General features: G+C 40.6%; 1 protein-coding gene across 1 annotated transcript in view; it reads left to right on the top strand.

The window, feature by feature from the left end:
• The window catches only part of GABRB1 (gamma-aminobutyric acid type A receptor subunit beta1), a 134,230-nt gene that overhangs the window by 45,161 nt on the left and 64,684 nt on the right, over nt 1–24,385 (top strand). Inside the window, 2 exon segments of the mRNA XM_069856572.1 lie at nt 22,968–23,049; nt 23,052–23,187. Of these exon segments, the coding sequence (XP_069712673.1) occupies nt 22,968–23,049; nt 23,052–23,187 (218 nt within the window).

The following is a 24,385-nucleotide window of genomic DNA, read 5'->3' as shown; positions in this document are numbered from 1 at the left end:
AGATCAGGGAGGTTGCCTACAGGTGACACTATCAGCCATTATAAATTAATGTATTTGTCAGAAAAGAGCATGGATTTCCATGGCAATCACCACTTGCCCTTTGCCTTTTTTTGTTGTTGTTGTTGTTGTTTTTGGAAATATGGTAAGCTGCTTAATGAGCTCTGTGAATCCCATTTTAATTTTCTTATGACAATAATTTCCTGGGTTTGCTGCACACATCTTCTCACCGTATTTCACGTGTTTACACACCTTCAGGGAGTGGAGAAGATAGAGCTGTCTAGCCCAGTTCTGCTGGGCATGAGAAATTCATAAGGATATGTAGATATTGGCTTGTAAGAAATAGCACCTCGTTTCAAGAAAAGGGCCTGGAGCTAGGTCCTATTACCTCTAAACTGAGTTAAGGGAATGAAGAAACAGCTTATTCACTGGCTTATGTTTGTGTGGCAGCAAATAAAAGTTTCATTTTAAAGCAAGGCTGAATATTCCTCCTGACAGGAGAGTGGAATCAAAAAGAGAAAGTTACAGAAAATACCCAAGAAAACTAGTGTCAGCGTTGAGTGGATCAAATGATATGTTCATGTGAACATCCCTGAAGTGTATAGTAGCGCTTCTGAAGATCCAACTAAGACATTCAGCACTTTAGTCTAACAATGTATAAGAGTCAAGAGGCTCAGAAACAATTCTTGTAAGAGACCGACACCTTCCTAAATTTACAATAAATCTTCTGAAGTTTCTCCTTTAATTTCTTCTTCCAGATTTTCCCAGGGCTGAAATAAGATCTTCCCTTCTTTCTGCAGTACCACCATCCTCTTTCGCAGCATCTCCACTGATGATTTTACTCCCAATTGAATTCAATCTTTCTCTCTTTGTCCCCACACAAATGTTGTATTGCTTTAACCGGCATACTCTTCCACAGCCTTTGTTTGCCATGGAATTGTAGAAGCTCTGTAACCCTGTGCAAAAGCCAGGCTGCCTGTTGACGTAACTGAAGCAGTCTTTGTAGATAAATTCAAGATGCAGGATGCACTGTGTTCAGAATTTGTACATGTTCCAGTTTTACTCTGATTTCTTCAGTGGCTTTACAGCATACAGTTAGGAGATGAAGAAAGCCAGGAGTACCCTGGCTTGAATAGGAGGAGTCTTATTAGTCAAAGTCAATGAAAGAGCCATATCAAACTACAAATTGATATTGAAAAATATTCCCAAACTAATGAGAAAGTAAGGCAAACACTATCTTAGTCCTTATGGTTCTTATTATGCTTCTTTATCATAATATCAGTGAGTCTTCTTTTAGGGAAGTGTGTCTTCTTTATTAAAGGAATATGATATAGCTTAGAGAGAGAAAAGAAAGGGAAATGAGTTAGTATTCTAAAATCAAGTGTCAGATCTTCCTCTATCTTAAGCTTACAAAGGATTATAAAAAGCTTAGCTGGAGACAATTCTTACACCAGGATATACACCAAAGAATTCCTACAGACGTATTGCTTGGGTTACACTCTTATTTCTATGGTAGATACCTAAGCATCAAAATACACTGTTCAGACAGAAATATTATTTGGAAACACCACCTAAAGAAAAAGCTGAATACCCATTTTAAACCTCCCCTGACACAACTTGAAGCCTTTTCCTCTCACTTGTCATTTGGGAGAAGATACCAATGCCACCTTGCTACAACCTCCTTTTGGGTAGCTGTCGAAAGCAGTAAGGTCTCCCCTCAGCCTCCTTTACACCAGACTAAACAAACCCAGTCGCCTCAGCCCCTGCTAATAAGATTTGTACTCCAAATTTTTCATCAGCTTCACTGCCCTTCTTTGTACATGCTCCAGTGCCTCAATGTCTTTCTTGCAATGAGGGGCCCAAAAATGAACACAGTATTTGAGGTGCGGCCTCACCAGTGCTGAATACACAGGCACGATCACTTCCCCAGTCCTGCTGGCCGCTCTATTTGTGATAAAAGCCAAGATGCTGTTGGTCTTCTTGATCACCTGAGCAGACTGCTGGCTTACATTCAGCTGATTATTGACTGTTTAACTTACACATATCATAGAGACAGGATAAGAGACAATACGCAGAAGCTAGAACATGAGTTCTGACTGAATGTATGGATAAAGATTTTCCCCATGAGGGTAATAAAACATTGGAAAATGTTACCCAGGAAGGTTGTGGAGTTTCCACTCTCAGAGATATTAAAAACTAAAATGAATGAGGCCCAAAGAAGACTGTTCTCACTGGACATGCTATAAGCTGAAGGCTGGGGGAGGTTTTCTGGAGGTTACCTCCAACCTGCATGATTCTATATCAAGCACGCAAGCACCCACACTCTTTGAGTCATTTAGATGGAACTTTGGGAAGGTCTCACAGAACAGAAATATTTTTTGGAAACTGTTCACAAATGAAAAATACTGTGTTAACAGTCTGACATATTGATTTTAAGTTTATATTTTTATAGTGTAATAATCTATATTTAATTACTTATTATAAAGCTGTTTTTTAAAAAAGAAACCCAAATGTGAGGTGTCATTCACTCAAAAACATTTTAGAGGAATTTTCCTTTGGGGAAGAAAATTGAAGTTTTCAGTTTTCAGTGATCCAAAATTATTTTTATTTTATTTTTCTTTTTGCTTGCTGACCTAAAAAGCCACCAAAACTAAGAAAGAAACAACAAACCCCAAACACTCCATTCTTCCTTCTGATGCTACTGCTCCTTGATGCAGAAGTGTGAAAGTTTACCTCTTTCCTTTCCCAGGCTTCCCTAGTACATTGCTGCTTAAACTCCTTAAACTGCATTTTCATTTTTCCTGTTCCTTAGAACCCAGAAAACCCTAATGAAGATCTAAACAACAGTTCCAACCAAACAGCTACAGACCACATTTCTGTTTACATTTTACCAAAGGATATCCCCCCATATCCAGATCTTTGCCATGCAACATAAACTGAAATTGCCTTCTTCTAAATTGTCTTCTCCTTCCTGCAGTAGTGTGCAGCAGCCTAGCCTCACTAGAGCCTGCAGGCATCCTTGGAGTTATTAGGATGATGATGAAGCTGTAGGAGAGAGGAATTGCTTCGCTACCCACAGCACGCAAGTGAGGGAACACATAGAGCTTTAGAAGAATCAGATCCAGTATTATGAGCTATAGTTTCAATACTAACAGGAAAGCAGAGTATTTGTCAGAAGTGGTTTTTTGATGGTCAGCTCTCTTCCGTGTGTAAAGCTAAGTTATCATGCTAGAAGTAGGAGAACATAGCCATGCCAGTAAAAGCACATCTGTCTCACCCTTTAAAAGCCATTGCTAGTGCTGTGCACTTCCCATGCATTTCAGAGGGTTTTCCAGCTGGGTCTCATGTAGTCATAACAGACTGACAGGCTCAGGCCCATGATGTGTCTCAGAAGTACTCTCTGACTGTCTGCAAGACAGTCCAGCAGGTTTTAATGCCCACCACAATCTGGCAGAACAAGCAACTCAAGTAAGATTAAATCAGGATTCCTGTATGGTAGCACACAGATTTCTCAAATTCTGGTTCACCAAGCCTGCTGCTGTCACACAAGGCTGGAGCTGGAGTTCAGGACCTCACTCTCCATTCACCTGACCAATGCTACGGTCCTTCTGTACAGCTGCCCCCGCCTTAATTAATCTCTTCAGTGATTAACTGACTCTCCTGTGAATGATCAGCGCAATGCTCAGCATTACCAGCCTCAGTTGCTCATTGACAGAAAGACTAGCTTGCCCCTGACTTATCTGGCATATATCATGTAGTACACAGTAGGATCCTATTTCTTCTATCCCATCTGCGTAAGGTTGCCACATCAGACAGATTAATGTTCAGCTCTTCTTTTTTCTATCCCAGTCCTCAACAAGGTCTCAACTTATACAATAAATCCTTCTCATTAGTGTCCTAGTCTATGACTTCTCGCTGCTGAATATAATCCGCCTCTACTACTCCAGCATTCAAGATGATCATTTTGATATTCTCATACTCCATGATATTGACAGTGGATCCTTACTTTAATATCAGATGCAGATTTCATTGACACATTTTGATTTTTTGTGCTGGAGATAATGGGCATTAGTCCTAGATCTCATCCTTGAACATTACCACTTGTAATCTCCCTTGGTATGTTTCTTCTATGATCAGCTCACATTACTGGCACATCCTTTTTTATCCAGCACCTTAACCATTCTACTGCTCTTGTACTGGTTCTCATCTTCTCCAATTTAAATCACACAAAGATGTTTTACTGATCATCAGGTAGTTGAGATCTACCACATTTCTTTTATCTGGGAAACCAGTTATGAGAGAATAAAAAAGAAGTTATATGATCTACAATTGCTAAACATATGTTGCATTTTATTCCATCACCAGCTGTTTCTACTTTTGTCATTTGTGGTCTTAAAACAAATAAACAAACAAATAATTAAAAAAAACAATTAACATCATTCTTAAGGTTCCCTGAGCAGAACAAAACAAAAAAAAACTTCTGGGCAAAACCAGATAACAATTACTCATCTCAGGCCTCAGATACAAATGAAGCTTAATCTGAAATAATTTATCCTTTTAGACAACCTCAATCTAAAAATCAAGTGACCACAGCAGAGGCTGCCTCCTAATTCATACACCAAAATAAAGAAAAAAAAACCCATGATAAATATGTACTAGCTGCTTGAGATACAGCTGAATTAGTTATAAAGTTCAAATACCTGGAGAAAATTCTACATGCAATGTTATATTTAATAGATTTAGGACAAAAATAAACCAGTTACGATAAGTCACTAAATGGAAAAGATTACTTATGGCAAAACATAATATAAGATATCAGCTTCTCAAAAGCTAAAAAAAATAATATCATAAAGTAAAAATATATTAAATGGAAAAATGTGATGTGCAACTGACAGCTGTAATTTATAAAAACATTTATGGGATTTGCTTAAAGATTTACTTAAAATCTTTATTAGTTCTCCATTTTATCAGGAAAAAGAAATCTAGAGAACAGATGTTATAGGATAATGAGCCCTTCAAGATTACCAAGTAGCACCACTGTAGGAATGCAATAAAACTCCAACATTGTCGCATGCATATGGATTCAACTTGATCTGTGGCAGTGACTGTACTCATGTTTGAGATTCAGTTCTTGGGGAATTCTACGCTGTCTTTTCCCATCCATGAAGACAACCCTGTACGATGGTTTATTGACTTGAAGAACAAAATGGTCCAGATTGGACATTCCCCATCCAGATTAACTCCTATGCCTGAGCCATAGCCAGAACAGACAATTGCTGCATAATGTTCATAGCTCTCATAATACCTAAAAATGTCCCACAGTGATGTTTTAGTAATATTTGCAGCTGGGAAAGAACCAAGTTGCAATCATTTTTTTGGCTGACAGCGTTGATACAGACTGCTAACCAGGTGGTGATTAAATCTTAGATTTCTGACTTTAAAAACCCAACACTGCTTGAGGTAGGGTTTTAAACTCGTGTATTCTTTCACTTCTTATGTAAGCAATCCATTTATAACAGCAGACCACTGGCTTGCAAGCAAAGCGTTGCAATGGAATTATCTAAAACTGTCAATTTCTTTTTCAACACTTGCAAGCATGATCCTAAATGTCTGGGGGTGTCTCAAATATATATATATTGCTACAAGAGGTAAGACTTAAATCCTGGACTCATTGCTAGAACTAGGTGCAGTAACCATAGTGATTTCCTTTCAACTATTAGACTTTAACTTACCATGAAATAGAGAAATAAAAGGTCTGGAAATAGATTTAAACCATTCATCCATTACTGAACCAACACCTACTGCTGAACCTACATTGGTATTATAGAAAAGAAATATATTTAAGACAAGCAATCTTTGCATACAGAATTTGAAGAAGGAATACCGTTAAAAATTTACTACAATCAGGATTAAAGAGCTGAAATTATTCCTGTAAATACAATAGAAGGGAGAAATAAAAGCACTGTTCCTACACAGAATACTTATCTCCCACCTAACAGATTCCCCATTGCAGAAAAGCTTTTCCCAAACATCAGGATGATGATATAGGTAAGAGTATAAGATAATAAACAAGTGCTGGGCAGGGACTAAACTTCCTTAGCTGCCCCCCCCCCTCAGATGAGACATAAATTAAAAAAGCATCATCCACATCACAGAAGTGCAGCAGCTACTGTTACAGCAGGCAACATACCATGCCTTACTAAGCCCACTGAATTTCATTTTACTGCAGTCAAAACCAAGCTGTTCTCTCATCCTGCCCCTGTACATTCTCAGTAAAATTACATATGCTGAATTAACTATATCCATGTTTCTTGCAGAAGCTACAGAGCACTTTCTCACCTGCAGATATTTCACTGCTCAATACAAAGACATTTGTTTGCCTGTTTTATCACACCTGTAATCTAGGAGAGGCACAAGAATTAACATTCATCTGGCTGCCTTAGAGTAACAGAGCTGTCATGCTGCCTAAGACTTGAGGCATAAAAAGATACAAGAATACTCCAGCACACAGAAGTGGAATAATCACCCCACAGTGTTATTCTCATTCTGACCCACAACAAGGAAGTTATTTTACCCTGAACCATACTAATTTATATTCCACTCAAGATTCGTTTCTGACACATTTTCCTACGCCTGTGTTAATGAGTGCAAATTAGGTGTCAGATTCACTTCTATCATTAAAAATAGCAAACTGAAAGTGTATCAGGAAAGTAATCCATTTCACTCATCTTAATTATGGGTGAAGATATCTCTCCAAGAATACTAGGAAGTGCTGGAATGAGACCTTGTTTTGGTTTTGTGCTCTAGGGTTCCAAGCGGGTGGCAAAGGAGGCTGAGCTATCAGTTTCTCATGCTATCAAACATTGTTAGGGAAAGCTGTTCAAGTGCCAGAGTCGCTATCTGATTTTCAGTCCTGCTCTGAAGCAAATGGACTATTGCATCTGGCAAGTTTGCTGTAGGGTGTGTCAGAAAGCAAATCTGGTGAAAGGGATGAAATCCTAGGGTGACAGTTAGAAAAGAGAGGCAGAGCTGTCCCTAGTTGTTTCCTAAACACCATTCTCCACTCCATTCATTAACTTTAAGATTATTCTGTGTGAAGAGTCTGCCTCCAGGAAACACAGGTTTATGTTATCCCAAGATACCTAGAAGTGTTGTAATCAGCTGAAAGCAAGCAGGAAGATAAATTATTTGGTAGTTCAGTAAATTTATTACTATAACAGATAGAAAAGCCATTCCTGCTATACCAAAAACTAAACATCCACTCATATATAACAGATCCATCTGCAAAGTCTTGTGACTAGCCAGAAGGATTATCTCTAATGATTCTGTGTCTACTGATGCAAACCCACTAATTCTGTAACTATTTAATCAAGCTCTATATGCAACTGGGTAAGGCAAATAACAGACAAATAACATTGAAAATGTTCATTCCACTAAAGCCATGCTTGGCTACATCTATACCATGTAATCAGGAACCTGAGCTGAAGACATGTGCAGTATTGCTTCAAAGCTTTTAGAATGAGATGCAGGCACTCTGGTGTCAACTGATCCAGTTACCAGGCAGTTGGGAACGAACCCTGTTCCCTCTAGGAGGGCTGAAGGCTCGGCAGCTCAGCTGAAGTGCATTTACACCAATGCACGCAGCATGGGAAATAAGAAGGAAGAGCTGGAAGCTGTCGTAGGGCAAGGGGCCTATGATGTTGTTGCCATCACGGAAACGTGGTGGGACGACTCATATAACTGGAGTACGACTATGGTGGGGTATAAGCTTTTCAGGCGGGACAGGAAGGGTAGGAGAGGAGGTGGGGTAGCCCTCTTTGTAAGGGAGGACTTGGACATCACTGAGATGGATTGTGGAGATGAGGAGGTTGAGTGCCTGTGGGTCAAAATCAGAGGAGCCCACCAGAAGGTAGATTTTGTGATGGGAGTCTGTTACAGACCACCCAACCAAGGAGAAGCAGCTGATGAGCTCTTCTATAAACAGCTGGGGTTAATCTCTAGATTGATGCCTCTTGTTCTGGTGGGAGACTTCAATCTGCCTGATATCTGCTGGGTGTACAACACAGCAGAAAGGAAGCAGTCTAGGAGGTTCCTGGAGTGCGTGGGAGATAACTTCCTTGCACAGTTGGTGAATGAACCAACCAGGGAAGGTGCCCTCCTGGACCTCCTGTTGGTGAACAGAGAAGGCCTTGTAGGGGATGTGGCGGTAGGTGGACGCCTAGGACTAAGCGATCATGAGATTATAAAATTTTCTGTTCTAGGTGAAGTGAAGAGGGTGGTTAGCAAGACCGTAACATTAAATTTCCAGAGGGCAGACTTTGATCTCTTCAGCAGGCTGGTTGGTGAAGTCTCATGGGAGACAGTACTCAAGGGCAAGGGAGCCCAGGAGGGCTGGGAGCTCTTCAAAGGGGTGGTCCTAGCAGCTCAGGAGAAAGCCATCCCTGTGGTCCGGAAAAAAAGCCGGCAGGGGAGAAAGCCAGCTTGGTTGAATAGAGAGATCTTGAGGGATATCAAGAAGAAAAGAAATGTTTATGGCCTCTGGAAGAAGGGACAGGCCTCTTGGGTGGACTACAGGAGGGAAGTGAGATTGTGTAGGGAAAAAATCAGAAGGGCTAAGGCTCAGCTAGAAATTGGATTGGCCAAGTCAGTGAAAGATAACAAAAAATCTTTCTACAAATATATAAATAATAAAAGGCGGACTAGGGAGACCATACAGTCCCTATTGGACACAGAAGGGACAACAGTAACAGGGGATGAGGAAAAGGCTGAGGTACTTAATGCCTTCTTTGCCTCAGTCTTTAGTCGTAAGGAGGGTCGTTCCGCCTGTGTACAAACCCAGGAGCTAGAGGAGCATAATGAGGCTCCCATGATCCAAGAGGAGGTGGTCAGAGCCTTGCTAGCCCGACTGGACAGTCACAAGTCTATGGGGCCGGACGGGATTCACCCTAGGGTACTGAAGGAGCTGGCGGATGTGCTGGCCAAACCCCTTTCCATCATCTTCCAACAGTCCTGGAAGACTGGGGAAGTCCCACTGGACTGGAGGCTGGCTGATGTTGTGCCCATCTACAAAAAGGGCCGCAGGGAGGACCCAGGAAACTACAGGCCTGTCAGTCTGACCTCAGTGCCAGGGAAAGTCATGGAACAGGTGATCTTGAGTGCTATCATGAAGCACATGCAAGAGAACCGGGTGATCAGGCCCAGTCAACATGGGTTCACAAAAGGCAGGTCTTGCCAGACTAACCTGATCGCCTTCTATGACAAAGTGACTCGGCTGCTGGATGAGGGAAAGGCTGTGGATGTGGTCTTCCTGGACTTCAGCAAAGCCTTTGACACAGTTTCCCACAGCATTCTGCTTGAGAAACTGTCAGCCTCTGGGCTGGACAGGCGCACACTCTCCTGGGTGGAAAACTGGTTGGATGGCCGGGCCCAGAGAGTGGTGGTAAATGGTGTGAAATCCAGCTGGAGGCCAGTGACAAGTGGGGTTCCCCAGGGCTCAGTGCTGGGTCCAGCCCTGTTCAATGTCTTCATCAATGACCTGGATGAAGGCATCGAATGCACCCTTAGCAAGTTTGCGGACGACACTAAGCTGGGTGGAAGTGTCGATCTGCTGGAGGGGCGGGAGGCTCTGCAAAGGGATCTGAACAGGCTGGACCGCTGGGCAGAGTCCAATGGCATGAGGTTTAACAAGGCCAAATGCCGGGTCCTTCACTTGGGGCACAACAACCCTATGCAGTGCTACAGACTGGGAGAAGTCTGTCTAGAAAGCTGCCTGGAGGAGAGGGACCTGGGGGTGTTGGTTGACAGCCGACTGAATATGAGCCAGCAGTGTGCCCAGGTGGCCAAGAAGGCCAATGGCATCTTGGCTTGTATCAGAAACGGCGTGACCAGCAGGTCCAGGGAGGTTATCCTCCCTCTGTACTCGGCACTGGTGAGACCGCTCCTCGAATACTGTGTTCAGTTCTGGGCCCCTCACCACAAGAAGGATGTTGAGGCTCTGGAGAGAGTACAGAGAAGAGCAACAAAGCTGGTGAGGGGGCTGGAGAACAGGCCTTATGAGGAGCGGCTGAGAGAGCTGGGGTTGTTTAGCCTGGAGAAGAGGAGGCTGAGGGGTGACCTCATTGCTCTCTACAACTACCTGAAAGGACGTTGTAGAGAGGAGGGTGCTGGCCTCTTCTCCCAAGTGACAGGGGACAGGACAAGAGGGAATGGCCTCAAGCTCCGACAGGGGAGGTTTAGGCTAGACGTTAGGAAAAAATTCTTTACAGAAAGGGTCATTGGGCACTGGAACAGGCTGCCCAGGGAGGTGGTTGAGTCACCTTCCCTGGAGGTGTTTAAGGCACGGGTGGACGAGGTGCTGAGGGATATGGTTTAGTGTTTGGTAGGAACGGTTGGACTCAGTGATCCGGTGGGTCTCTTCCAACCTGGTTATTCTGTGATTCTGTGATTCTGTGATTCTGTGAATCATAGAATAACCAGGTTGGAAGAGACCCACCCACCGGATCATTGAGTCCAACCATTCCTATGAATGCACAAAACATTTTGTTGCACAAAACATGAAACCTTTCTGAAACTTCAGTCTCAGACAGAGGTTTTATTGAAACAAGCAGTAAAGAAAAAATATTTGTAGTTTTGCTTTATTTATGTCATCTACAAGAACATACTTTCCTAGATTTTCAGTATATTGGTGCCAATCCCAACATTCTGCACTCAGCTCTTCAGTTCTCTATATAATTACAATTCCTATGTTCTCCCTGGTTGCTTATTTTGCAGGAAATAGAGCCTGCACTTCCATATCCAAGTCACTACTGGTATTATTCAAATGCCTGCAGACTGACTGAGTTCTTTTTTTTGCTCTTACTTTTTTTTTCTCTCTCCTAAAATGCCTACACATACTATAGAATGTTTTCCCATAAAAAAATGGCAGTGGCACTGGAGTTGTAGAGTTTTAATCAGATTAGTCATATTAAATCGTCCTACTGAATTAGTAATCCATTTGGTTATGCTATTAGTCAGATAAAAGTAAAACAAGGTCTTTATTATCAACACTCTAAAAACACCCTGGATTCTGCTCTGAGGATTTAGTGTCAATGATACAAGTATCTAAAGGCAAACCGATTCCCTGCTAAAGCCAAAAACAAGTTTTATATAGAAAATTTTCATCAGTGTTGTGAACTCTGTTATGATGTTAGATCATCATGTAAGCAGCTTAACATTTAAATTACACAGCTCATGAGAAATCACATGGTGCTGCTTTTTCTCAAGGTACCTTTTGTAAAAACATTCCAGGTGCAAAGCAATTATTTACGGAACACGTGTTTTGCTGTGGTCACGAGATGACAGAGCTCAGGATCTAAAGGATAGGTGAGAAGGTGAACAGCAGAGTTAGGACTCCAGGCTTTAGGACAGAAGAATTTGGCTTCTTCAGCTAATTGCTAAGTAAAATTCCCCAGCAAGCAGTCATCAAGCAGGAAGGGTGGACAATGATTTTTAAAGAAAACATATTAGGAACCAGGAACAATCCACTCCATCATGAGGAAGAACAACAATTTTAGCAGAAGGCCTGCCTGGCTAAGTCAGGATTTTCTCAATATGCTAAAACACAGAAGGGAGTATACAAGGCTTGGAAGCAAGGCAACAAAGCTGGCTAGAATACCAGCAACAAAGAATTATTAGTTGTTGAACAACTTGGGAAGGTGGGCAGGGGGTAGTTGCCCTCTATGTGAGAAAGCAGATGGAATACATGGAGCTCTTCCTTGGGATGGGTCAGGAGTCAGCCAAGATTTTAAAGATGAAGATTAGTAGGCAGACCACCCTGCGTGCACTTGTAGTGGCCACCTGCTACAGAGCTCCCAACCAAGAAAAAGACGTAGATGAGACCTTCTTCCAACAACAGGAAGAAGCCTCATGTTCGCAGGTCCTGGTCCTTATGGGAGAGGTTAACAAACCTAATATCTAGCAGAAGGAAGATACAGCAGGGCTGGAGTAATCTTGGAGAAATCTTAAACACGTCAATGAAAACTTCCTGTCACAGTTAACAGAAAACAAAAAAAAAGTTCTGCTGGGCCTCATTGTTACAAGACAGAAGAACTTGTTCAAGATGTGAAATTCAGAGGAAGACTGAGCTCCAGTGGCTTTGAGGCGGTAGAGCTAAGATACTGAGAGGACGGAAAATCAGGACCACAGCCCTGGGTGTCAGAGTAGCAGCTAAGGCTACCTCTGATTTTCATCTCAGACAAGTTTCTCCTTGATCTCAAGAAGTCCCTTCTAAACTAAATAATTCTTTGATTCTGTGAAGCATAAAATATTGCTTCAAAATGCAGCTGAACCTGAAAGCGGAAAGAGATAGGGTAACAAGGGAAAGGCTTGTGTAGGCACATTAATTGCAAAAAGAAGATGAGGGACAATGTAGTTCAAAAAGTATTTTGGAACTGACTGGTAGAATTTCAAGACTACTGCCTACCTCTGTGAAAAAGTTGTGATCAGAGAGGTCTCTGATGACAGAAAAGCAAACAAGTGTTTTACCCATCTCCAAAAAAAGCAAGAAAGAGAGCCCAGGAAGGTATAAGCCTCACCTTAGTCCCTAGAATTCCTTCCTGGAATGCATTTTAAAGCATATCAGGTAGAAAGTGGTAATTAAACTAATCAGCACAGATCTACCACAGATAAATCATACTTGATCAAGCTGACTGCTCTTTACAATATAGACACTTTCTACATGACTGAGAGTAATGGAAGTAGTATAACTTGATTTTAGTCAGGCTTTTGACATTATCTCCCACAGCATTCATATTTGGAAGCTAGGGAATGATGTGCTAGACAAACAGGTTGTTAGATGGGTTGTAAATTAGCTAGCTGGACTGCCAGAGCTCAAAAGGTAGTGATTAATGGCTTGAGGTCAAGCTGGCAGCCAGCAACAAGGAAAACGCTCAACACTGGAGGGAACACTGTTCAACATCTTCCTAAATGGCACTGAGTGCGTCATTAGCGAGTACAGGGACAACTCTACATCAGGGGCAGTGGCTGACACAGTCCATGGCAGAGCTTCATTTCAAGTGACCTTAATATATTAGAGGATTGAGCTAACAGGAAACTCACAGCTCAGCAAGAACTACAGATGTCAGCCCCTGGAGCAGGTTGGAAACTGACTGTTTTGGCAGTGACTGAATGCAAGGCACCAAATGCAGTCTCATATGTAAAGTGAATGGCATACTGAGGTACACTGGCAGGGGTATGTCCAGCACAGAGGGAAGTCATTACCTTCCTTGAAACTAAAGAAAATCGATACAGTAGAATGACAACTGAGAATCAGGCAGGAAAAGTCATCTAGATTTCAATCACCAGACCCACAGAAGCAGCAGTAATTCCCAACTAATCTGCATATATGTAAATTTGTAAAAAATATAGTACATATATACGTACGTTAAGGCACTAAAAATATATTTAAAAAAAAAAAAAAATCTGTCAGTAGCTGCTGTTACAAAGCAGCCCAACCTCATACTAAGATATATGGAACTTCCTTCCTACATGGTTCAGCATCATCAGAATCCAAGGAGCCTGACCTGGTTTGCTGTCTTCTCTACCGATTTCTAACTGGTAAGCCCATACATAACACAGAATTAATGGTTTGTGGGCTATTACTTTTGATCTTCATGGTCAGCTAGTTCGTCCTGTGACTCCAGTTTGGTTTTGACACAGTGGCATTCTTGTGCTTCTGCTCTCTTCCACTTTCTGCCCAGTGTTTACAAGATTTCTAGTACTGTTATCACTTACACAGTGGCATTCAAAACAAAATTCAGCAAACCTCTCCCATCTGCCTCTAAGCTAGCAATCAGTTCAGCTTCACCTGCAGCGCTGTGCACTGACACCACGAGGAATTCTGAGCTCTTAGCATTGTGCTGTCCTCTGTAGACATTCGACGTACTTTATAATGGTCTTATAATAACGGCTTCAATGGTGAACTATAGTTTACCCCTGCTGAGCTAACTGGAAATTACAAAGAAGAAAACTAATCAGGTGCCCCAGAAACAACTATTGTTAGGGAAAAAAAGGCTGCTTTCCAATTATCTTGCTTATAGGCATCAAGGGAAGTGTGGTTTAATTTATTCTCCACTTTTCTACAATGTTTTGCCTTTACTGGAACTTTAAAGTGCTGCAGTCTCCCACTATATCTTTTTCTTTGTTTGCTTTACTCCTCACATCACATTCCATGTTGTAATCCCTCAGAGCCCAACTCATTAAAACTCAGTCCTGCAATTAGTAAGGAGCCACTTCCACAGTCCATACAAGAACCTGGGAAGTACAGTTTCCTGCCAAGTGCTCAATCCCACTCCTGTGTATTGCTGCTTTCTGTCCAAGCTGGCTGAAACCTTTAGGAACATAAGTTAAAGCTTGAAACTTCTCTTCCTTGAAGTGCTTGCTTCACTCACTTTGCAGAGAGGATGAATAAACCACTGCTTGGGCACAATGCCACAGTCCTCAAATGTCATCCCACCATTCCCTTTCATATCTGCATATGAACAGACAAGTTTTGCACAACTCACAGTAGAATAATCCTAGAACATCCTCAACTTCAGCACAAAGCAGCATGTAATACCTAGAACACCTTTGCACTGTAGCTGTTAATACTTGGACTTGAACACTAACTGGAGCCCACAGATACAGACAGACAGGTACAGATCACTTGGGCAAGTTTTATTTGTAGGGAGTTTTTGGCAAAAACTTCTATGCAGCTGCGTCAAAGAGAGAAATGTCAAAGAGAAAACATGTTTGTCTCCACTGTTGTTTGCAGTTGCTCTTAAAAGATGTATCTAGACATGGATTAACATAAGTTGGTATGTTCTGTTATTTGCTACCTGTAAAAATACATGCACACGTTGATTACAGTTACTCTATGCGCCAGTACACTTGTATTTGTAAGCGCTTCTTACAACGCCCTGTTATTTAAGCACATCTATCTTCTGTGCTGTGTTTTTCCTGTTGTCTATCCCTCCCCTCAAGCACCTTTATGGCAGTATTACTCTCTGTATAGAAAAGATTAAGAGCTTCACAAGCAAAATAGAATAGCGTGGCGGTAGATATTATTACTTGTTTCCTACAGGAAGCAGAAGCAGTTCATAGATCTTTCAGGGAATATGAATACCTTGGACATGTTATGATTCTTATGTTAGCAATTAGTACAGCCATTTAATACAGACTTAATTTGTATTTGCAGTGTGAGCACTGTCATACTGGTGTATCTCATTGCTACCCAGCCAGTGTGTTACGTCACTGGAAGCCTGACACACAGCTGGGAATGCTATAGTGGTTTTCAAGCTTTCTTAAGTAAACTTACAGCATGCAGTGAGGATAACAACATAGTTGTAAGCCTACCTTGCCTGCACCTTACTTACCTGCTAAGTTTAGCCAATTCCACTCCTAATCAAAGCAATTCATATTAGTATTTAGTAACATCATTTCTTTTCATCCTATAGAAAAAACAAACTACATGTTCAGGCCTCCCAGGTTAGAAAAGCCCGAGTATGAGAAAAAAAACAGAGTGCAAGGCAATGGATATTGATCCAAAGTATGGCAGCCTTTATTCTTCTTTCCCCAAGAGGCGAAGTAGAATACACAAGATAAAATTGGGATTTTACCCTCCTCTTTGTTAAATAATACCAAGCCAATGGAGCACACCTATCATAACAAACTATTAAATGCCAGAAGCAGTAATAAATACTTCTGCCAAGTATTATTACCGAACACTGAGCAAAATGCAACAAAACACATAGTCTGCTGTTGTAACTGAGAAACATTTTGCCTTTTGGTTTGCTTTTTCAGTAATAATTGAAGACACTGGGTATAATTCCAATCCCATTGCAGTTAAAGGGACTTCTGCCTTAACTGAAAAGAGTAATATTGGATCCCCATACAGTAATAAGTGTCTTCATTTCCAACATGTAACTCTTATAATGACTTTAATCTTGTTCCCGGCTGTGCTTTGAGCAATAAAGAGCATCATTATTACAGCTATGCAGACTCCTGCCGGATCTCTGCTTCTTTCTGTAAGACACAACTGTGATGCCACATATTTAATTTAATTGTGAAGTTATAAATGCCAACAAGGATTATGAAACTTTACTCTGGAGAATTATTAGCACATTTGAAAAGCGAAAATGCAAGGCACCTCACCAGATATTAGAGCTACCAATTGGATCAAACAAAACAGCAATAACCTGCAGAACTTTTTCTCCTACAGAAATCTCATGTGTACAAATGATTTGCAATTTTCTGACAGAAAACATGATTTCTGTCAAAATCTGAAGCTTGCTGTGGGAAAACTCTGATCCTGTTAAAAAACTAAAGGGCTTCTCTCATGAAAACAGAAAGCTTTTATTCTATTGCCCTGGAGTCAATGGAGCTTCCTATCTTGTTTCCCCTGGCAGAAGTCTAGTTCACAAGAACCACAGCTTCCCTTGAGTCAGGTGAATGCACTGAGTAATTTGAGTACGTGCTCCTTTCCCCTCCTCCCTCTGCCTTGGACAGAAGAGGGGAACGGGATAACATATGCTGCGCCAGTTTTCATCAAAAACAAACCCCAAAAAGAACATTGAATTATGTCCTTAGAAAGGAAGGCAAATACAGAATCACAGAATCACAGAATAACCAGGTTGGAAGAGACCCACCGGATCATCAAGTCCAACCGTTCCTATCAAACACTAAACCATGCCCCTCAGCACCTCATCCACCCGTTCCTTAAACGCCTCCAGGGAAGGTGAATCAACCACCTCCCTGGGCAGCCTCTGCCAGTGCCCAATGACCCTTTCTGTAAAGAATTTTTTCCTAACGTCCAGCCTAAACCTCCCCTGGTGGAGCTTGAGGCCATTCCCTCTTGTCCTGTCCCCTGTCACTTGAGAGAAGAGGCCAGCACCCTCCTCTCCACAACCTCCTTTCAGGTAGTTGTAGAGAGCAATGAGGTCTCCCCTCAGCCTCCTCTTCTCCAGGCTAAACAACCCCAGCTCTCTCAGCCGCTCCTCATAAGGCCTGTTCTCCAGCCCCTTCACCAGCTTTGTTGCTCTTCTCTGGACTCACTCCAGAGCCTCAGCATCCTTCTTGTGGTGAGGGGCCCAGAACTGAACACAGGATTCGAGGAGCGGTCTCACCAGTGCCGAGTACAGAGGGAGAATCACCTCCCTGGACCTGCTGGTCACACCGTTTCTGATACAAGCCAAGATGCCATTGGCCTTCTCGGCCACCTGGGCACACTGCTGGCTCATATTCAGTCGGTTGTCAACCAACACCCCCAGGTCCCTCTCCTCCAGGCAGCTTTCTAGACAGACTTCTCCTAGTCTGTAGCACTGCATAGGGTTGTTGTGTCCCAAGTGCAGGACCCGGCATTTGGCCTTGTTAAACCTCATCCCATTGGTCTCAGCCCAGCGGTCCAGCCTGTTCAGATCCCTTTGCAGAGCCTCCCTACCCTCCAGCAGATCGACACTTCCACCAAGCTTAGTGTCGTCCGCAAACTTGCTAAGGGTGCACTCGATGCCTTCATCCAGGTCATTGATAAAGACATTGAACAGGGCTGGACCCAGCACTGAGCCCTGGGGAACCCCACTTGTCACTGGCCTCCAGCTGGATTTCACACCATTTCCCACCACTCTCTGGGCCCGGCCATCCAACCAGTTTTCCACCCAAGAGAGTGTGCGCCTGTCCAGCCCAGAGGCTGACAGTTTCTCAAGCAGAATGCTGTGAGAAACTGTGTCAAAGGCTTTGCTGAAGTCCAGGAAGACCACATCCACAGCCTTCCCCTCATCCAGCAGCCGAGTCACTTTGTCATAGAAGGCGATCAGGTTAGTCTGGCAAGACCTGCCTTTTGTGAACCCATGTTGACTGGGCCTGATCACCTGGTTCTCTTGCATGTGCTTCATGATAGCACTCAAGATCACCTGCTCCATGACTTCAATACGATTGATCCACTAACCTGCACATCCCGAACCCCCTGGCTCCCTTGCCTGGTTGGACTGCAGACAAGAAGCAGCTGCCCTGACATTTTTAGAGAAGAGCATGAATAGAATTAGTATTATATTCCTCCATAATTTGGGTTAAAATGTTTTCCTCTAATTTCTGTGCAGTTTCTGAAATTGAGCACAAAGAATATATAGGATTTAAACAAACAAACAAAAAAAAAATCCAAAAAAACCCCAGCCCCACACCCCCAAAAAAAACACAGCACCATTTTCATTCCCATATCCCAAAGCAGCTCTTTTGTAGATGAGGGCGTATTTCTTCCCTAGGAGTTCCAAGATAGAACAGCTTACAACATGCTTCCTATGCTTACAACATAGGAATGAATATGCTTTTTTCCAGTTTGCAAATTCAGCACTTCTAATTGTCTCAAAACTCTGTCCTTCCCATTCCTGCTAGTATCAGATATGCAAGTAAAATAATATTTTCCAATTAATAACAGCTTGTAGTCTCAGGCAGGTGTTACATGTATTGTTCTACATTTATGGCCTTCTTGCAGTTAATATTAGTATTCTGGTCACCACCCCATATTTAGCTCTAATTTGCAATTTTAGATATGTTTGTCTTGATTAACTTATACTATATTTTAATTGCATTGCATCTTATTTTCTGTGATGCTGCCTGATTTTTACCAGAAGCATGGTAAAGTACCAATTCTGTGTCTCCCAGAAGGTTAGGTTACAATATAATGATGTATAACGTTACACTCTGCTGCAATGAACTAGTAAACCACGCAGTGAAAATTACCAGGAAGTCCAAATTATCCAGCTATTTTAACACAACTCTACCGGTTTCAGAGCTACAGCGGTTTATCATCAAAGAAAAATTCCACTATTGCCCTTACAACATCTGTGCATATTGCACAAAAACAAATATTAGGGAACAAAAAATAGAAATAAAAATGAAATTTGATATTGTATAGGAACTCTCCAGTCTATTACATACTGGAACTATAAATTATTCATCCAATTATGAGTACAATATGCATCACTGATCCATTCATTTTCTTTGCTACAAGAAATTTGTATTACCCAAGTGAACTGCAAAGCTTGGTGCCAATATTTATTTGAGACTGCTTAAATTCAGATTAAGAAATAATTTGCCTTTTTGAGCAAAATAGGATACTCACATTTTCACAGAATCTCTCTTACCAAGGGCTAGCACATAAGCATATAACAAACTAATGCAGCTTATTAAAACACTTTGATACACAGATAAACTCATATGTTGTAGTACACATCTATACATGCTCAGTTACACATTTCCCGTTTGATACAAAGAAATAAGAAATACAGACAATTACTAGGAAAAGGAAAAAAACCCCAAACATCATATTCTAACAAATCAGTACTGATCACATTAAGAAAGAAAAATTAAAACTTTAGGATTAGTGCTCAGATATTTTACTGCTCGGAAGTTTGATTGTGCCCTGGAAAAGCAGGGAGGCACTTGAAAGCACAGACAGCTCAATTAGGTCTACCAAAATATCATGACTTTTTAGCAGAACTACAGCTTTTTCTTTTATTATAGGAAGTACAGTTAGGCAAAAAATATTCAAAGTATTTCTAAAAAAAGGGTGAATTTTTTTTTTAAAACAAACCATTTAAAGGAATGGTTATCTGCAGAAACAGATTCTCTTTTTTAATTTTACATTAGGCCCTGCTTTTTTAATTCATGATTAGAAATTCTTAAACACAAAAGTTAAACATAGTCTGATACATTTTCATAGCCAGATTGATGCCTAAGATCTTGGGAAGCTGTCATAAGATAAAAAAAAAAAAAATTCTGCAGCCAATCACTACTGCAGATATGAGTGATTCAGTAATTATTCATAAACTCTACAGCTTGAAACCACAAAATACACAGCAAATTTTACAGGGTAGTAGGCAAGTAGTCATTAAATTCTTACTTCACTCACGCCATTGTAAATATAAAACCTTCAAGATATGGCTAGTTGTCTGGATTGCCAGCATTATATTCTTCACTGATGAAATGTAAGAAAGATAAGGCTGTATTCCAATAAAAAATCAGAACATATGTAACTATATCATTTGGGTAAATATAGCTCAGATATCATTTACTTTTCATCAAAATAACCTTTATCTATGCTTTTTAAAAAAGAATTTATAGGAACTTCCACAATCATGACCTACAACTCTTCATTTTCCTCACTAAAATATTGATTGAGAAACATCCTTGCATTTTGGGGAATGAAAAAAAATAGATAATTGTCTCTGAGTTAAGAAACACTGAAATTCCTTTAGGATGAAGCTCAGATTTTTTTCTCCCAATTAACAATTGTTGGTTTGCCTCATATTTCTATATAGCATAACACACTTTCAGGGTAGAGGACCACTCTGTCTACCATAATGTTACCATAATGTTACCAACAGCAGTATTTCTGTATATGGCGTAGCTGGATGAAACTTGATTTCTAAAGCAGACAGCAATGCTAGACAACAATGTTAAATATAGCAACTAATTTTCTTCTTCCTTTAAGATCTCTTGTAGCTTATCTTGGCTATTTTACTCTCACAGTTGAGTTTGAAGAACCATCACATCAGCACCACTCTCAATTGTTAGCTTTTTTCCAGAACTGCATGACAGTTCTACAAAAGCAGCTTTAAGACTTAGTTAAAATATAAAGGAAAGCAGGAAGGAAAAAAGATAATTATGTATAATTGGAATTTCTATTCCATCTGTTCCACAGACTGCATAGGCTCTGCTGAACCAGGCAGAAAATGTAGAGGATACCAAGTGAAGCACTGAGCATTAACAATTCAGCCATGATATCAGCCATGTAGGAAAGCTTTTCTGCTGAAATTTGCTGAAAATAGACTAGAAAACAGAATCAACATAAGAAAATTGCACCAGAATAGTATTTTTCCTATTTTTTCTCATCCAATTCCCACCTCTTCTCTGGGTCTTTATTTTACATAAGAATAACAAAGGTCAGAAATTCAACTTCTCTTTAAGTACCTGGTTCTAACCCAACTTTATTAGAATTGTACATTCAAAAACATGCTTCCTTGGGGCTCATGCTTCTCTATACAACTATTTAAATCATATAATAAAACACCAATTCAGCAGAGCACAGATCCAGGTTTAACCAGCATGGTTGGAAAAGCAAAAGAAGCTCTCCTGACTAGCTCCTAGTTACCGAAGCCAGGAGAAAAATCTTACACTTGTTCCATACACCTCTAGGCTCTGTCATGGGTAACTATCGTCTTGCAGGCCTGGAAAAGGCCATATTTATTCTTCTCCCAAGTAACAAGTGATAGGATGAGAGGAAATGGCCTCAAGTTGCTCCAGGGCAGGTTCAGATAAGATATTAGGAAAAAATTCCTTACTGAAAGGGTTATCAGGCACTGGAACAGGATACCCAGGGAAGTGGTTGAGCCACCATCCCTGGAGGTATTGAAACAAAGAAAAGACAAGGTGTTGAGGGATACGGTTTAGTAATTAATAGGTACAATTGGACTCGATGAGCTCTAAAGTATTTTTCAACCAAACAGTTCTATAACTCTGTGATTCAGTGAAAACTTGGCAAATCTGTGCTCAAAATGAATGTAATTATCCTATTATCTATGACCACTGATTATCAAGTCATGGCATTTCCCCCATACAAAACAACTGTTACAGGCCCAGAGCAAGCAAGAATAGCATTGTCATTAACTTCTTTTACTGTTGGTAAGTCTATAGTTTATAGCTCTGCCAGATGCAAAATTTCAGGCAGAAACTCTCTTTGAAAGGTAGCAACTCTGCTTCGATTTTGATAGGAATGGTTGGACTCGATGATCTGGTGGGTCTCTTCCAACCTGGTTATTCTATGTTTCTATGATTTCATGGATATAGTACAGTCTTAAGAAGACAGTGAAGATGAAATGGGGAAATCACAACAGACTGCTTTTATGTCCTCTGTTTCTTCAAAAAATGCAGCCAAGGCTAGGATTTGTGAGCATGGCAGAGGTAAAGCTTTCCCTCACATAAATGAATATCTTCCTCCTGACCATTTTTTTCAATTGTACCTATAATCTTGCCGCACTTTTGCTGTAAAAATGTGTGCAAAAACACCCACTACTTGAAAAGGGGATGGGGGGAGAAGAGGACAAAGAGAAAACTAATAGTCCATGTACTGCTGTTCCAGTCACCTTTTAAGAACTCCACCAGATACGAAGTAAATTGGCGTTTCCACTTTAAAAAATTGACTACCTTTAAAATCACCAAATTCCCAGGAAGGTGCATTCGAGAGTGTAAATCATACCAGAAGTCTTTTAGAACAATTTCTTTTCAGACTAAGTGAAAGCTGAAAGACTATATAAATAGTATTTCATCTAAGCCACAATGTGACAGTCAGAAATTATGTTCATTTTCCATACAGTAATATTTGATTGCCAGGGACAGAAAAATACATATACATATACAGGCTGAAGTAAGATGTGCCCAGTTACCTGAAGTGATTACATCTGGCGGCTCCAGCAGATGCAGAATAGGAAGTTTTCCATTAGATGTTCTGAGGTCATATTTGCTCTTTCTCAAGAGGTCTAGGGACTGCTGGCCTTTCTGGATTGTGGGGGGAAATCTTTCAGAATAAAGACAGGGGATATCAAAAGAATGTTCTCAATGGTATGCACTGCTATTTGGCTGAGGTCAGATAAATTCTGCTCTTTTCACATTAAAGAAGACCTACCAGAAAATGTGCAAGTATGATGCTGGAGACCCAAATGTATGACAAATTCCCTCTAGCCCAAGAAGTTTTGAAAGCCTATGGCCACAGAATGATCACTGCCATTAGTGAGTTGTGTGAAGTTCAACATTAACACAAACAGGCTAAGACTTATGACCATGGTCAATGATAACATCTTAATGATCCTTAAACTTCCTATTACTATTGATATCCAGTTACCAAGTTATCTAAAAATAAACTTTAAGTTAATCACTGTGCAAAATACAAAAAGCCCTTCTTATAGGACTACACCCTGACCACATACTTCCAGCAGTCCTGGAGGGATAAAAGGCTTTCTTATCCTGGAATACCTTTGAACCTAACTCTGGTAACAGAGTGGCTGACCAACTGTGGGTGCCAGACACATATTTCCAAAATGACAAGAAGTCATTTGTCCATGGAGTGACACTGAAAAACCGAATGATTCGACTCCATCCAGATGGGACAGTGCTTTATGGCCTATGGTATGTTGGGTTTTTTAATTGGATTTTGGTTGTCCTGGAAGAATGCAAGTCATGCTTGGTAAATACATGTAGTGCCAACACTGCTCTCCTTTTTTGTTGTTTCTCAAGTTGTTTCAACTTTATGAGTCAGCACATACTGCATCTAGACCACCACAATACAGCCAAGAATTTTCCATAAGGCATCAAAACTACCTTAAAAACCATAGCCATAACTAACAACGCCTAATGCCTCCATCTGTTTCAGCTCTTCTGAGGGTGTTAAAATTACTAATGAGTTCTTATTAAAGTTCTCACCCAATAATCACTGACAGCTTAAACAAACACTTCATTGTTTCTGAAACTTCTCCAGAATGCTTTAGAACAATATAAAACATAAAAATGGAGTCATCAGAAGAAATGCAACCAGCATTTGGTAGGGAATATAAAGAGGACATTAGTAAGTTTACATTAATTATTTAAGAGATATCTATATGTCTGAGTACAATTTTTCTTTAACTTGCCTTGGTTTATTACTGTCTCTTCACACCACAACTGCTTCTTCCTACAGTACAACCTGTATTCATGCATGCAGATAAAATTTATTTTAAAATCTGAACAGGTACACTCTAATCATAAGGTACACAAACATAAAAATCAAAAATAAACCAAGTTATTTTTTATGTTGAGATTGCCACAGAGGCTTTACAGATTTTTTAAAGTTAAGGTGTCTTTGCTTGGAAAACAGGATTGCCTGCTTGAAACAACCTTTGATCACTGTCATCATTCCACAGTGAAAATTATGCCTGAAGAACCTAAACCTGAAAGCATACTTCAGTTAATGAAAAAAATATCATAAAGCATAAAACCTAGCTGAAATACCTCAAAACTGTACCTATGGTATGATTGAAAACAAACAAAAAAAATGAGCTGCTCACAATTCAAAATGAAAATAGTATTTGGGGAAAGATAACTTAGACCTAACTGAAAATAAAAGTTTGACATTACCTCTTAGCCTATAAAAACGTAACCTTTTAAAACACAACACTGCCCACTTACTCACAGAAAGCCTTCCAACTCATAAACTCAAGCTTCACAGGAGACAAAAAATCATCTAGAAATTAAATATTATTATTTTGTTTCGTCATAAGTTTTCTTTTGAATTTGTCAGATTCACAGGCAGTGCATCAGTTGCCACAAACTACCACATAGGTACAGCATT

Source organism: Phaenicophaeus curvirostris, chromosome 4, assembly GCF_032191515.1.
Source record: "Phaenicophaeus curvirostris isolate KB17595 chromosome 4, BPBGC_Pcur_1.0, whole genome shotgun sequence".
Lineage (NCBI taxonomy): Eukaryota > Metazoa > Chordata > Aves > Cuculiformes > Cuculidae > Phaenicophaeus > Phaenicophaeus curvirostris.
This window is presented reverse-complemented; position numbering and strand designations above follow the sequence as displayed.